General features: G+C 45.4%; 1 protein-coding gene across 1 annotated transcript in view; it reads left to right on the top strand.

The window, feature by feature from the left end:
• Positions 1-14509, top strand: part of FGF18 (fibroblast growth factor 18) — a 49371-nt gene extending 34862 nt beyond the window's left edge. The window contains exons 4-5 of the mRNA XM_027841889.1: positions 4221-4327; positions 14123-14509. Of these exons, the coding sequence (XP_027697690.1) occupies positions 4221-4327; positions 14123-14389 (374 nt within the window). The 3' untranslated portion in view covers positions 14390-14509. The remainder of the gene's footprint in view (positions 1-4220; positions 4328-14122) is intronic.
• Positions 14510-15445: the final 936 nt, after the last annotated feature.

Raw genomic sequence — 15445 nt, 5'->3', positions numbered from 1 at the left:
GATGTCATGAATGCTGAGTTGGAGTCAAGGTCATTCCATCCCATGTGGTGGTGGGGGAACAGGATGCGGCCTCCCTTGGCAAAGCGGCCTCTTCTAGCTCTTCCTGAGTCCAGCTCAGGCCCTGGGTTGGAGACTGAACATTTGTGGTCAGGGTGTGTACTGGGGAGGCCGAGCCTTGTCTAAAGGGGGATCTGAAGATGGGGTTTTGGAAACGTAGGAGGATGTCAAGTCTTCATAGTCAATCTAGACAAGTCAGGCCAAAGCAGAATTTTTCCTGCTTACATTGGAGGCTGACTCCCTCTTGTCTGCCCTGGCTGTGGAGAGAACATCATCTTCAGGGTTCCTAGTACTGAAGAATTAACATATACAGAGCCAACTTAATCCGGGCTGACCCATCCCCATGACTCCAGGCCATTGGCTGAGGTACTCAGTCCAATTAAGCAAGCATTTATTGAGAGTCTGCTCTGCACCAGAGCTCTGTGCTAGCTCCGCACTGGGAAAACAGATTTTAAGTAAGATATTGCTACCCTCACGGGGCATATAGTCTACTAAAGGGACATAGAATCAGTCTGGTTCAGGAAAAAGTACTAGATCGATGCAGTGGATAGATCATTCTGCCAGGAGTCAGGAAGATCCGAGTTTAAATCCAGCCTTGGACACTTACTAGCTGTATGACCCTGGGCAAATTGCTTAACTTCTGTCAGCCTCAGTTTCCTCAACTGTAAAATGGAGAGAAGAATAGCACCTACCTCACAGGGTTGTTTTGAGAACCAAATGAGATAATATGTGTAAAGTGCTTAGCTAGTTTCTGCATAGTGGGGGCTATAGATAAATGCCGATTCCCTTCCCTTCACCTCCTAGATCTGGCACCCAAAGATCTGGGTTTGGTTCTCATCTCTGTTACTTACCTCTGTTTGACCGTATCGAGTCACTTGACTGGGGGCATCAGGGAAAGGCTTTCAGGGATTTCCAAGGGCTCGAGCTACTGCTATTTTTTTCCCTCTCTCAGAATTTCTTTTCTCTCTTTTCACCTCAAAGGGTTGAAAGAGCTCTTCTCTCCTGCTGGCATCACCAAGTACGAAGCCTACTTCTGTACTCTGTACTTAGGTACTCTGACAGTACCTACCCCACCCCCCATGGAGGCGTCTCTACTACCCCTTCACCCCCTCCCCTAGTCAGGCTCTCTTAAGTCTCAGCTTCTTCTTAGTTGGACTCTGAACCCTTGGCCAGGTCAGATTTGTAAACCTTGGACACCAACCTAGGAAAACTTCCCCAGATGTCTTCTCAGAGCCCAAACCAAGAAATCCCAGCAGCTGTTCACACACCCACTTCTCCTTCACTGTAAATCCCATATTTTGTTTGTCTCCTCCCTTTATTCCCTAATCCTCCCAACCTGCCTTCCCTTGCCTCAACAGACCCCAGGCTGCAGCCCCACAGATCAACTCTCCTTCCTCCACCTCTTTCTTTTGGTGGGCCCTGACATTTCTCCCCAAACCAGCGAGAGGAGCGCTGGGGTCCATCTGTCCTTCTTAGAGGCTTCCTTGGCATCTCCTTTTGCTGGTGCATGGGCTCTGTACACAGAGGAATAGAGAACCGAAGAGTCCCTCTGTAGATGGCTAGATGGCACCCCTGCTTGAAGACCTTACTCCCTTCTGGAGCAGTCCCCATTCACCTTCTGGATGGCTCTCCATCTTGGGAGGTTGTTCCTTATGCTCAGCTAAAAAAAGAATGCCAAATTTTAAAACCGATGGAGGTCTTGGAGATCATTTAACACAACCTTCTCATTTTACAAAGGAGGAAACTGAGGCCCAGGGAGTATAAGTGACCAGCACAGTGCCTGGCATATAGTAAGTGCTTAATAAATGCTTGTTGATTGCCCACGATCACACAGGCTCTAAGTAGCAAAGTCAGGATTCGAACCCAGGTCCTCTGATTCCAGATGTAGTGTTGCCCCTCCCACCTGCTCCCCATGCTGCCCCCAAGACATCACTTAGCTGGTGAGTGGCCAAGCCGGGACCAAAGCCTGGAATGTCCAGGTCCCAGTCCAGGGTTCCTTACACACCGATAGCTTATTGGCTTTAGGGTAAATGATCTAGGTGTTTGGGCTAAGAACAGCAGCCAAAAATCCTCCAACCTGTCTCCTTGCCCAACGCACCTCTCTTTCATTTTAGGAAAACATGTTGGACTATGTAGTCATTAAGGAATTTTAAATAGTAATAACTGAGTTAGCTGATTCTGACTTAAATGCTGAGATCTCTAAGGCTCCTCAAAATGTCTGTGCTGGGTTTTCCCTGACTTACCCTGGATTTTAATCAACAGCCCTCTTTTCAGGCTGCCTTTCCAGTGAACAGGACCCTTCCTGTATAGGAGTCATGGCTGGTAACACCTCTTCCCCCTTACCATGTCCCCTCTATTTGGCACCTGGACTGACTCAGATGTCCTGGGACTGGGGGAAAGGGGTAGACAGTTCTCAGTGACACTGGAAAATTTGGCTCTGTAACCTCAGGAATCAAGCAGAGAAGGCTAAACTGGGGTCCTTCAGAGAGGAAATAGAATGGAGGTGGTTAAGGTAAAGGGTTCAGAACTTCTATCCCATTTTATTGTGAGTTTTCCTGTATGCCCATGACCCACAGGATACTGGAGAGAGGGAAGAGGGCAGAATGATGTTCCACTTGTTTTTGGAATTCCTGGTTTCTTACTAGATCTTTGAATTTTATGTAAATTCTCTGTGTATGTGTGTGTGTATGTGTGTAAAGGAGGATATCGTATTTTAATTAGTGGTGGTGTCAAAGTAGGGCTAGATTAATTATTGGAAATCACAAGTTCCAGATGGTTTTAATTTTCACAGCAGGGCACTGGCATCTCCTAAGGTGTGTGTGTGTGTATGTGCGTGTGTGTGTGTGTGTGTGTTTATTAAAATCAGACGGGATATTATTCATACCCACTGTGTTTTAGGGGCAACATGGTACATTTGCTGTAGCTCCAAGGATACTGCACTCAGGAATGCAAGGCAGTGATTTGTGTTAAGGAAAAGCAAGTTACTTATCACTGAAATGAGGAGAACGGGAGAGAGAGATGACAAGATGTGGTGGGGGGTGGCATGGAGAAAGGACAGCTACTAGAGAAAACTGCAGAGGACACCAGTGAAGGGACAGAGGAGGGAAGAAAGGTAAAGAGACATTTTCAGGAGAGTGTGGGGTCAGAGCGCTCACCCTCTGGATTCTGAGTCCCTACTTCAGCTGTAGCCCTGCTGTAGTCAGCCCTAAATACCCTTCCCTTCCTGCCCTCCACCTCACTCCATTCTGTCGATATCTCTGTGACCTATCACTTCACTACTCATTTTGGATTGGGGTCCCAGGCAATCCAAGAGTAGGCTTTCTCTCCCCTGCCCCCTCAGGTCATTTATTAGGTCTTAGCTTTGAGTGTACTCATTGGAACTCAAGATGGTTAGTAACTACAGAGCTTCTGGGACCCACTCGGGTGGGGTAACTCCTTGTTCCGGAACAGCCCCACCCCATTTCCTCCCTCCAGGGTCCTTATGTTTCCCTTCCCCCACCCCTTCCCTTCGGGCCTGGCCTGGCCATTAGGGCCTTGGGAGGGGAAGAAGGAGGGGGGCATTAGCAGGTGCTCCATCTTCCAGATGTTCTCCCTGGAGGGCCTGTTCCAGCTGTTCTGGGAACCGAATGATGGTGCTTAGGGAGAGTGAGGTGTGTCCATGTGTGTGTCTGTCCCTGAAGTCCATCCACTTGGCCCTGGTTTATGTGGACATCTGCCCTCCCTGCCACCCCTCCAGGGAGAATTGCTGGAGTCAGGAAGAAGCATAGAGGACTGGGTGCTGCTGTTCAGCTCTTAGGATCAGATAAAGCCAGCTTTTTTAATTAGTTTTAGTCGCCTCTATTGGGGATGGGGTGAGAAGACCTGGACCCCATTCTCTAGAGGGGTGGGGACAATGGGAAAGAGGCCAAGGACTGGGCCTCTCCCTCTGTAATTCATCAATAGCAGTGGTGTTGGGGGCATTACTGGAATTAGGCTTTTCCTGAGATTCCAGATCATACCCTTCCTCTCCCATCCCTTTCCCACTGAGGAATCCTGGAAAGGGGAGTGGGGGAAGGAAGGAGGGACAGGGACAGGGTGGGGAGCAAGAACCGCCTGGTCAGGATCTCTCCCCTCTGTGTTCCTACAGCCTGGTAAAAAATGCCTTTTTTTCCTCCCTTTCTAAGCTCAGCTTCTAGTGGAAACAGACACATTTGGCAGTCAAGTCCGGATCAAAGGCAAGGAGACAGACTTCTACCTTTGCATGAATAGGAAAGGCAAACTCGTGGGGAAGGTAAGTGTTTCCTATTAATTCATTTGTAACTTGAGCGTTACCTTGGAGCGATGACTGCAGAACTGTAATGATGTGTCCAGGACCCTGCCTGTCAGCCCTAAATGAAAAGCAGGACCCGGGGAATGTGGAATTCTCACTGCCCTTATCTTTATCATCTGTGTTGTTCCCCCCCAACTCCCCAGGTCCCCCGTCCCACACTTCCCCAAACTGTAAAGCTAGACGCCTTGGCTAAGCACCTAGGAGTTTATTACTGCTTACGACTGGTTTGTTAGAAGGCTGTGTTCTGCAGATGACCAGGCTGCTGCTGCTGCTGACAACGATGATGATGATGATGATGATAAATAACTTGTATTTATATAAGACTTTAAGGTTTGCAAAGTATTTTATGCATATTATTTCATTTGAATCTCCGAACTACCTTGGAAGGTAAATCCTGTTATTATCCCATTTTACAGATGAGTAAGCTGGGGATGAGAGAGGTGACTTCCCCAAGGTTACTAGCCAGTAAGTGTCTGAGGATGCATTTGAACTCGGCTCTTCCCTGACTTCAAGTCCAGAGCTCTATTTATGACATCGCCTAGTTGACCAATGAGTTATCCTCCTCCAAAGTAAGGGAGTTTCCACCCAGGACTAGGACTAGTGGCATCTTCTTTGCTCAGAATGTAGAAGGGAGCTTCGGCAGCTTGTTTTAATAACCATGGTGGGACGGCAGAACAATGCAATCCAAATGTCTCCATCAGCACTAGGGCCTCATGGTTCTAGCATTATGGGGAGATTTTATTATCGATTGATGGTAGGATCCCTACACGCTAGTAGAATGAAAGAAATTATTTTGTGCAAAGTTACGAGTGAGGAGGTTTGCTTGGCTAGCTCACTGGGGCTTTGCTGATGGTGGTGGGCTTTTGTGTCCATCCCCACAAGGTAACAAGAAACAATTGGAGGAGAGACACAGTCCCCACCCCCAGCATCCCTCAGGTGTCCCTACAGTAACTGTGGGACCAACTGGGGCTGGGTCCCCAGGAAACTCGGGCCACAATTGGAGGACAGACAAAGTCCCAGCCTCCAACCCCCAAAAAATATTCCATTGTGTTTTTTGGGGAGGAAAAGGGGATATTTTTTGGGTTTGTTTTGGGCAATGGGGGTTAAGTGACTTGCCCAGGGTTATACAGGTAGTAAGTGTTATGTGTCTGAGGCTGGATTTGAACTCAGGTCCTCCTGACTCTAGGACCGGTACTCTGTCCATTGTGCCCCCTAGCTGCCCGAAAAAGGGAATATTTTTGAAAAATATTATTTATTTTGTTAACAATCTGGTTTCTCTGGCATCCTCTTAGTGCTGTTGGTCATGTATGGAGTGAAATCACCCTTCCCTGGGCACATGCTGTGCTTGCCCCACTGTTAGACATCCCCCACTTCGGACCCTTTTTTCCCCATCCTGGCACCTCCAGGTTTAGGAACAGGAGTCCTGGAGCTGGATTCTGAAAGGCAAACTTCTAGAACTCAGATTGGGAAAGAGTGAGCACTGGATCTGAAGATGAGAGAATCAGGTGCTAAGCCCGTATAGCTGGTATAGCACACACGACCTTTGCGACCCCAGGCAAATCATTGTACTTCCTTGGGCCTCAGAAATGAAGAGGTTTAGGTTAGATGAATTCTGAAAGCTTACCCCTGCTCCCAGTTCTCAAGAGGCCTCCAGTAGTTTTTTTTGGGGGGGGGGTGGGGAGAGATCTGAAGCACTTGTCTGGGTCTCCAGCCACACATCTCCAAGGGCAGTGAGAGCCTTTGAATGGTTAGGTGGTGATGCTGTAGTCCAGCACTGGGTCCTAACACCTCAAGGGGAAAGTTAGTCTATAGACTAACCCCCCCCCAACCCCAGGGGTCTCCTCACATTCCTGATAGAGTAGATGTAGGTGGATGACAAATGTGCAGCAGGCAGGAGGCTAGAGCCAGGGGGAGGAGGGAAGGATCCTCACTAGCTTTGTACAATACTGTATTTGGAAAGAAAAGATTCCAGACACATTGCCCACATTAGCTTCTTAAGAGCAAAAAAAAAAATCATAGTAAGTCTTCTTGATGCTAAAGAGTGTGTTTTTAATTAGTGATCCAGTTTCCACTGTTTTTGTGGCTGGGCATTGGGGGGTGGTCAGAGGAGGAGGTACTTCTCTGAACTAAGGGGTATAATAGATCATGGTGGCCTGAGTTTCCTGGGGACCCAGCCCCAGTTGGTTCCACAGCCACTGTAGGGACTCCCGAGGGATGCTGGGGGTGGGGACCATGTCTCTTCTCCAGTTGTTTCCTGTTGCCTTGCCCTGCATAATCCCTTACGCCTGCTTTGTTCTCCTTCCCACTCAGCATCTTGGGATGTTTCCCAGGCACAAACCTGCTTTGAGTTTAGTGCTTTTTATTTTATTATAATAAAAATTTTTTGTTTGTTTCTCATGATCACCTACAAAAAGTTAGACCCACCAGGGACGGTTATGGGACCTGGCCAGGCAGGAGCTGCTCTCTAAGCCCTGTACAGTTCCCTTCCAGCAAAGGCTAGCCATCCCTGAGGTCAAAAGAGCAGCCCGAGTCCCGCCTGCCTTGGTGACTCACCCCTTCCACGGGAGCCCGTCTTCTGTTTCCTGCATTCTCACCCTCTCTCCTGTTCATTAGTATTGGTGACTGTACAACTGGCACTGACCTTCGATCACTGTTCCCTTCCCACCCCTCATCCTCCACCCTCAGAGCTACCTCTCTCTCCTGAACTCTTCCCCTCTTCCCAGACTGGGTCCTGTTCCATTTTAGCTTTCTTCCTTCTCTTCATTAATCTCTTCCCCTAACTTTCCCCTCCTGGGTCACCTCTTCCAGCTCCTGGCACAGTCTTCAGTAGCATGGTGCTGACTCCTAGCCAATGAGTCATCCTCCAAAAATTCACCTGTCTTGTTCTTGCTCTGTGAAGGATCCTCCCTCCACCCTGTACCTCTCCTGCTGCCTCCTAAAGACCTAGCTCCTGTCTTCAAGGATAATGTAGTCTGGAGTGTGTGATGTGAACCCCAATAAGTTTGAAGCCAGGTAGAATGAGATAAAGACAAAGGAAAGATCCCAAAGGATTATGGGGTTTAGGGCTAGAAAGAACTTTAGGAGATTACCTAGTCCAACCTCCCTGATTTTATAGATGAGGTGACTGAGACCCAGGGAAGGGAGGAAAAAACCCCAAAATACCTTTACCAAGCCATAGAAAAGTAAGTAGTTCAATTTGCATCATGCTTATTTAGATACATGCCTTATCCTTTGTTGTGGAATGTAAGACCTGGGTTCAAATCCAATGCCTTAACTTGAAGGAAGAGAGGTTTTCTAAACTATCAAGGTGAGGAAAGAAGTGTGTTTTAGGCCTGGAGGATGAATGGCCTGAATAGAGGTAGAGAGGGCAGGACAAGACTGGGGAATGAGGGATGGAGGTGGGAGAGAACAAGATGCGGGTTGGGTGGGAAGGGAAGGATAGATTTTGACCTGACTGGAGGAAGGGAAGTGTATTGGGGGTAACAAGAACTGAGATTGGAGAAAATGAGAGCATCTTGACTAGATGTTCTGGGAAGTCCATAATTGTTTTAAAGTTTTCAGTCTAAAGTTTGGGGAAGGAGCAGCTTCTAGATGGAGTTTAGCTTTGATTCGTGTAGTTTCAAATATACGAACTTGAGAAAGGAAACAAGCAAATCGTTTGAGAGAGATTCTCTGGCTGTGAGGGAGGAGCTGGCCACTGGCAGTGGTCTCGTTGAGCGGTCACCATGTTCTGTACTAGGGTGGTGGCTGAAGCAGTAAAAAGAGAGAGACAGATCTGAGGGGCACACAGGTCAGTTAACCTGGGCTTGACTCTCTGCGTCATTCATGCCAGTGACAGAACAAATGAGGCTTCGTCGTGACTGATTTATAACTACAGCTCTTATTTCCATTGCACTTTAAGGTTGAATGCTTTCCTCAAACCATCCTTCTGAAGTCAGTAGAGCAGATATTATTAATAAACTCTATTTTACAAATGAGGAAACTGAGGCTTAGAGAACCTAAGTGACTTGCCTAGAGTTAGCTACCTAGTAAGCATCTAAGCTGGAACTTGAACCTGGGTCTCATAAGCCCCATCTGAATCCAGCTCTTTTTCCACTAGACCACTACAGGGGCTTGCAAAAGAGGTAAACTAGGGGTTGCCTGTAAGCCTGCATTTTATTGGAGAAGATTTGGATCCTGTCTTTGCTGGAAGGAAAACTCAGTAAAGGAGAAATGAGCATGGTGAGAAACTTGAGGGCAGACTAGAGATAGAACTCAGGAAAGCACTCTAGGTGGCCTCTTAAGGGAGCAGCCTGTGAGGGCAGTGAAATAAGTGACACCTTTTATAATCTTCTGTTTTTGATGCCAGAGAATCCTGCTCTCTATGGTTTATAGGCATTTCTTGATAAACTGAGAAGTGATTGTAAGCTCCTTGAGGACAGGGACTGTCTTTTGCCTCTTTTTGTTTACCCATCGCTTAGCAGAGTGCCTGGCACTTTGTAGGAGCTTAATAAATTTTTATCGATTAACTGAAGCCTCACAACCTCCAGTGGGCCAGTAACCCACCAGGGCGCAATGTTACAGCTTTGACTAGAGCACCCTGTTCTGGAGCAGACTACCCTTGGGAGGCAGTGATGTGGGGTGTTCCAGGCACTGCCAGCTCACAGGGACTGGGACACCCAGGCTTGGGAGAAACTCTCCACTCTTGCTGTTACAAAGAGCTATATAACAAAACAGAATGCTCCAGCAGGCCCACTCAGAGAAGGGTTGGTGTGTTGGGGAAGGTTGTTATTGAATCAGTTTGAGGCAGTGTGTGGGAGGAGAGGAGATGGAGAGGAAGAGAGAGAAAGAGGGAGGGAGAGAGAATGAGAATATATCAAGGGGAGCTTTTTGGAGATGGGATTTTGAGATGAGTTTTAAATGGCTGAATAGGAATTCAGTTAAGTGATGGAAGGCAAAAGGGCTAATGAGAAGGCTCCAGAATTTTCTGCTCCAGAGTAGGTCTCTCCCTTTTTCTTTTGTATGGTTAATGGAAACAGGAATCAGTTGAGAGTTTTTTTGTTTATTAATTTTGAACCTTCTTCTCCTGGTCCTTCCTTAGGTTCCTTACCACCATTGACATTTTCCTGAGTGACCAAACTGTTTGGCCTTAGGTCAGATACGGTGTCCCTTGGGATCTTAATATCCATATTCTTGCTTGTAATATTTAATGCATCCGCAAGAATCTGAGTATCTTTGAATGTAGGTCATTATTATTTACCTCCCAAGTTTTCTGTGAACACACCCCCTCTACAACATCCAGCTTCTTTCCCAGTCTCTGATGAGCCTCCTCTTTCCTCCTACTGAATGCAAACACACACACACACACACAGGGACACACATGCATATAAACACCCCCTACCACATGCTCCCTGAACTCTCAGTAATTTCCATGAAACACTTTATCTTGGAAGAGCATTTTGTATTTGTTTATAAATTTTTGAAAAGTTCAGCACTCTGAAGTATCCATGCTCATTCTCAACTCAAAGGTGAATGTTACTGGAAGCATTTGGGAGAAATCCTTGGAGTCATCAGTAAGTTATGAAAACCTGAAAGGGAAAAAAAAACCCCTACAGTTTCCCACTTCAAACAAAAGGTTGGAACTCTCTACTTAATCTGAAAAAAAAAAACCCAAAAAACAAAAAAAGCAGACCGACCTTGAGATTTCCAACTTGGCTGAGAATTGGTCCGTAACGAGGAGTATGTTCTGGCTAAGTCTGGAGAAGCTCTTGGAAACCCAAGCAATATTAATATGTCCTTCCAGCCTGGGATTTGTGCTTTTTTCGACCTTGCAATGATCTCTGTCAGGGCTGTGCAGAGGCCTCTAATGGGCTGACTAGGATTTCTGGAAAAGGGGAATTTAAGGCCGTTTCTGCCAAGTGCTGGGAGAGTAGGGTCAGGGTGGGCCTATTGGACAAAAAGTTGGGGCTCTTCCTACAGACCCCCTTCTTTTCTTGCTAGACAGGTTATGTAACACCTCAATTCAATAAACTTTATTAAGTACCTACTATGTGCTAAATGTTGGAGATAAAAAAAGAGGCGAAAGACAGTTCCTGTCCTCAAGGAGCTTAAAATCTAATGGATTGTTTCCTATAGCTAGAATGGGGCCAAAGGCAGCACAGACTCAGGGAGTGATCATACAAGTCACTTGGAAAAAAGCCTGGTTGGCCTTAAATGATCTCGACCTGCACTCTGGTGTTGCAACTTTTGCTCTCTGAACCCCCTTGATTACTCTTTCTAGCCCCACCTAGAGGGTCTGGCCACATGGCATATTTGGAGTCTTTGGGCGAAATGTATTAAAAAACAATTGAGACCCTAAAGATGTAGGAAGGATGAGAGAGTGAGGGGACTGAGGAGATGGGGTAATTGGAGAGAAATAAGGCTAGGAGACAGAGAAAGAGAAGCAGGGAGAATTTAGAGAAGTTGTCCAAGGAGCAGAATGGGAGGATTTTAGAGGAAAGGGAGCAGGCCAGACATATGGACCCCAGTTGCATGTGGGCATTGAGGAAAAGGCATGGTGGTTGAGGTAAGGAGAGCTTGGCTGGGTCTTATTCCCACTTGGAGCTGGTACCCAAGGACAGAAATCTATAATGGTGGTGGTAGTACAACTACTACTACTACTACAAATAATAATAATAATGATAATAATAACAATAACTAATGTTTATATTATGCTTACTGTGTGCCAGACATTGTGCTAAGTGCTTTACAGATATTATCTCATTTGATCCTCACGGCAACCCGGGGAGATAGTGATTATTACCCCCATTTTACAGATGGGGAAACTGAGGCAAATAGAGGTTAAATGACTTACTCAGTGTCACACAACTTGTAAGGGTCTGAGTCTGAATTTGAATTCAGATCCCTTGAATTCCAGGCCTGGAATATGTATATTCTATATGTATAGCACTTTAAGGTTTACAGAGAACTTTATACATATTATCTTGTTTGATCTTTGCTTCAGTAGATCCTCAGGGATTGGCAGTAGTTACCGGAACAGAACAGAAGGAAGTTGTAGTAAATAGGAAAATGAACAGATCACCCAGCAGATGTTCATTGATCTCCCAGTATGTGCCACATGTTATGAATATGCTAGACTGTAAATTCTGTGAGAGCAAGACAGCATCTTCATTATCCTTGTATCATGTATGTGCACATAGTAGGAATCTGACAAATGTCCAGTGAATCACTGAATGTACTAGGTTTGTGGGATGCAAAGAAGTATTAGGATACTGAAAGGCTGCCTTCAGAGAGCTTGCAGTTGACTACGTACATGTGTATTATTTTCAAAAACTGATTTCAAATATGATAATAAATGAGAAGTAATGATTGGTAGAAGGCACACTGGATTGGGTCTGAGATATAAAGGAAGGAAGGAAACAAATAAGCAGTAATTAAGTGCCACTCTGCTGAGCACTTTACAAATATTATCTCATTTGATCCTCAAGACAACTCTGAGAGGTAGATGCTGTTATTATCCCCATTTTGCAGATGAAGAAATTGAGGCAGAGAGAAGTTATGTGGCTCATCCAGCTAGTAAGTGTCTGAGGCTAGATTCAAACTCAGGTCTTCTGGATTCTAGGCACAACGCTTTATTCACTGTACCATCTAGCTGCCTACTATGTACAAAGCACTATTTTAGGCATTGAAAGTAAAAAGACAAAAAAAAAAAAAAAGAAACTATACCTTCAAGAATCCTACATTCTACTTGGGAATCCGGCATATTGACAAAAATAAATAAATAAACACAAAGGAGTTTCCGGAGAAGAGAATGTTAAAACCTAGGGGGATGGTAAACAATTTATCTTTTGTAGGAGGTGGTACCTGGACTGTGTTTTGAAGAAAACTAGGATCTTATGAGTCAAAAGAGGGAGGGAGGGTATTCCAGACATAGATGACCATTTGTCCAAAGGAGATGAGAGATAGAATGTCATGTGTGGGCCAGTTTGAGAGAATACATGAAAGGGAGTAGTATGAAATAACACTGGAAAGGTAAGGAGAACCAGATTGGGGGAGGCTTAAAATGCAGGGTTCAGGAGTCTGTATTTTATCCTAGAAGCAGTAGAGAGTCATTGAAAGTTTTTTCTTTGGGGTGGGGGGTGAAACGTGGTCACATCTATGTTTTAAATTATGAATATTAATTTGACATCTGTGTGGAGAATGAATTGGATAGGAGTTTGGAGTCAGGAGTATCAATTAGGAGGCTATTGTAGTAGTCCAATGAGGAGTGGTAAGGGCCGAATTGGGGAAGAGGCTTATGAGTGGAGAGAGGGGACAGAAACAAGAGATGTCGTAGAGATGGGATTATTGAAAAGACTTGGCAACTGGTTGGATGTGGGGGCTGAGGAGTCGGGAAGTGTTAAGGACAACTCCATAGATGTGAGACTTTGAAAGGCGTTGGTACCAGAAACAAAAATAGACAAGTTTGGAAGATGGAAGGATTTGAGGGGAAGTATAAAGAGTTTTGAACACATTGAGTTTGGGATGCCTAAGGGACATCCAGGTGGAGGTGTCCAGTAAGCAATTGATAACGTGGGTCCAGAGTTTAGGAGAGAATTTATGACTATGCAAGTTTGGGAGTCATCTGAGGAGAGATGATAATTGAATCCTTTGGGCTTGATGAGTTAACCAGTGGATAAAGTGCAGAGAAGAAAGAAAAAAGAGCCCTTAGGGCTTTCTCTTGGGAGAACACCCACATTTAGCTGATGAAAGAAGGCTGAGGAGTGATCAGACAGATAGGATGAAAACCAAGAAACTGGTGTCATGGAAACCAAGGGCAGAGATCATACCTAAGTATAACCAGTGATAGACAATATCAAAAGCTACAGTTAGGTTCTAGTAGAATGAAAACTGAGAAAAGGCTATTGAATCGAACAGTTAATAAATTGGTGCTGACCATGGAAAGAGCCTTTCAGCTAAGAGTGAGATGGGAAGCCAGACTTGAAGGAATTGAGAATTGAGTAGGAGAAGAGGAAATTGATGCAATTTGAGAGTACGGACTGCTTTTTTCTAGGAGTTAGTCTATGAAAGGGAGAAGAGTGTGTCTCTTTTCAGGACAGGAGCCTGAGAAGATGAGAGTCAAGTGAAGATGTTACAGGAATTCAGAGGTAGGAGACATCACTGTGGCCTAGAGTAATGGCTGAAATCTTTATGAAGGGGTGAGATTTGAATTGGGCCTTGAAGAATGGGTAGAGTTTGTGCCTTTAGAGGGAAGAAAAGGGGAGAGTTTTCTACATCAGTTGGGGATGGGAGGGAAGGGAAATAGCCTCTGCAAAGTACAGAGCTGGAAATGCGTTGGCAGCTTGAGAGGACAGGGAGGAGACTTATCTGGCTTTGGCAAAGGGGTCATGGTAGGGGAGATGTGACCACATTTCACCCCCCACCCTAAAGAAAAAGCCTTCAATGACCCTTTACTGCCTTTAGGATAAAATAAAGACTCCTGAACCTAGGATTTTAAGCCTCCCCCTTTCTAGTGTTATTTCATAGTACTCCCTTTCATGTATTCTCTTGAATTGGCCCACACATGACATTCTGTCTCTCTTTGGACAAATGTTCATCTATGTCTGGAATACTCTCCCTCCCTCTTTTGACTCATAAAATCCCTAGTTTTCTTCAAAATACAGTCTAGGTACCACCTCCTACATGAGACCTTTTTCTTATAAATTGTTTCCCATCCCCCTATGACCCCACACAATCCTTTCTCATCTCTCTTTGTTTCTTTTTTCCCCTTCTTTGCAGCCTGATGGCACCAGCAAAGAGTGTGTCTTCATTGAGAAGGTCCTGGAAAACAATTACACAGCACTGATGTCTGCCAAGTACACAGGCTGGTATGTGGGCTTCACCAAGAAGGGGCGACCAAGGAAGGGCCCTAAGACTCGGGAGAATCAGCAGGATGTCCACTTTATGAAGCGATACCCCAAGGGCCAAGCGGAGTTGCAGAAGCCCTTTAAGTATACGACGGTGACCAAGCGGACAAGGCGCATCCGGCCCACACACCCTGGCTAGAGCAGCCATCCCCACCAGCCCCACCAGGATGGTGCAACCATAAGCCACACACACAGACACACACACCAACACACACACAAACAGACACACACACACACACACACACACACAAAAACTGCATCAGAGAAATATTTTTACATTAAAATAAGGAAGAAGTTCTATTTTTGTACATTGTGTTTAAAAGAAAAAAAAAACTGAACCCAAACGCTAGGGGAAGCGATAAGGATTTATTGTTGACTTGAAACCACCCACAACAAAAGACTCTTATCTAACTTAAGTGGACTGGGTGCTCATTTCTGTTTCGGAACAGACAACTTTAAGCTGGTCCCCAGAGAACTTTATTAAAGGAACCAACAAGCAAAGGAAACCAAAGTCCTTTTTTTCCAAAGTTACTGGAAAAAAAAAAACAAAACAACCCCTCTCCTCAAAAAACAAACAAACACCCCACAGACTGCCCTTTTCCTTTCCTCATCCTTGTCCCACCCTTCCATCAAACAAAAATCTCTGGTTTGCAGTCATTTATTTATTGTCTGCTGCAAGCTGCGTAGAGACAAGATGGTGACACCGCGCGCGGGGATGGCGTGTCCTTGGAGTTCTCAGCGCATCGACCTTCTGACGACAGACGGCTCCGTCCTAGCTCCGTGACCCTGCATCGCTCTCAGTTCTGGAGAATGCTGCTAATTACATTCAGTGACTCAAATGATCTAGTACACCAATGATAAGGGAATATTTTAAAACCAGCTATATTATATATATATTATATATATATAAGCTATTTATTTCACCTCTCTGTATATTGCAGTTCCATGAACCAAGTATTACTGCCTCAACAATTAAAAACAAACAAACAAATTATCTAAAATGACATGGTGCGTGGCTGTGGGAGGCTTGGGTTGGCCAACTTTTTCTCATTCTGTGACCTATACTGCATTTGGTTTGCTTAGATGTCCTGCTGCTTTGATCCTCTCCTTGACCCCGGGTGTGATGCAGGTGTCAGATTGGGACCAGGTATCTCTAAATTTAGTCAGATCCTGGATGATAGAAATGAGCCTTTGG

The sequence above is a fragment of the Vombatus ursinus genome, unplaced genomic scaffold (genome assembly GCF_900497805.2).
Source record: "Vombatus ursinus unplaced genomic scaffold, bare-nosed wombat genome assembly UNPS02014863.1, whole genome shotgun sequence".
Lineage (NCBI taxonomy): Eukaryota > Metazoa > Chordata > Mammalia > Diprotodontia > Vombatidae > Vombatus > Vombatus ursinus.
The sequence above is the reverse complement of the archived record's forward strand: the minus strand, read 5'-3'. Positions and strand labels throughout refer to the sequence as shown.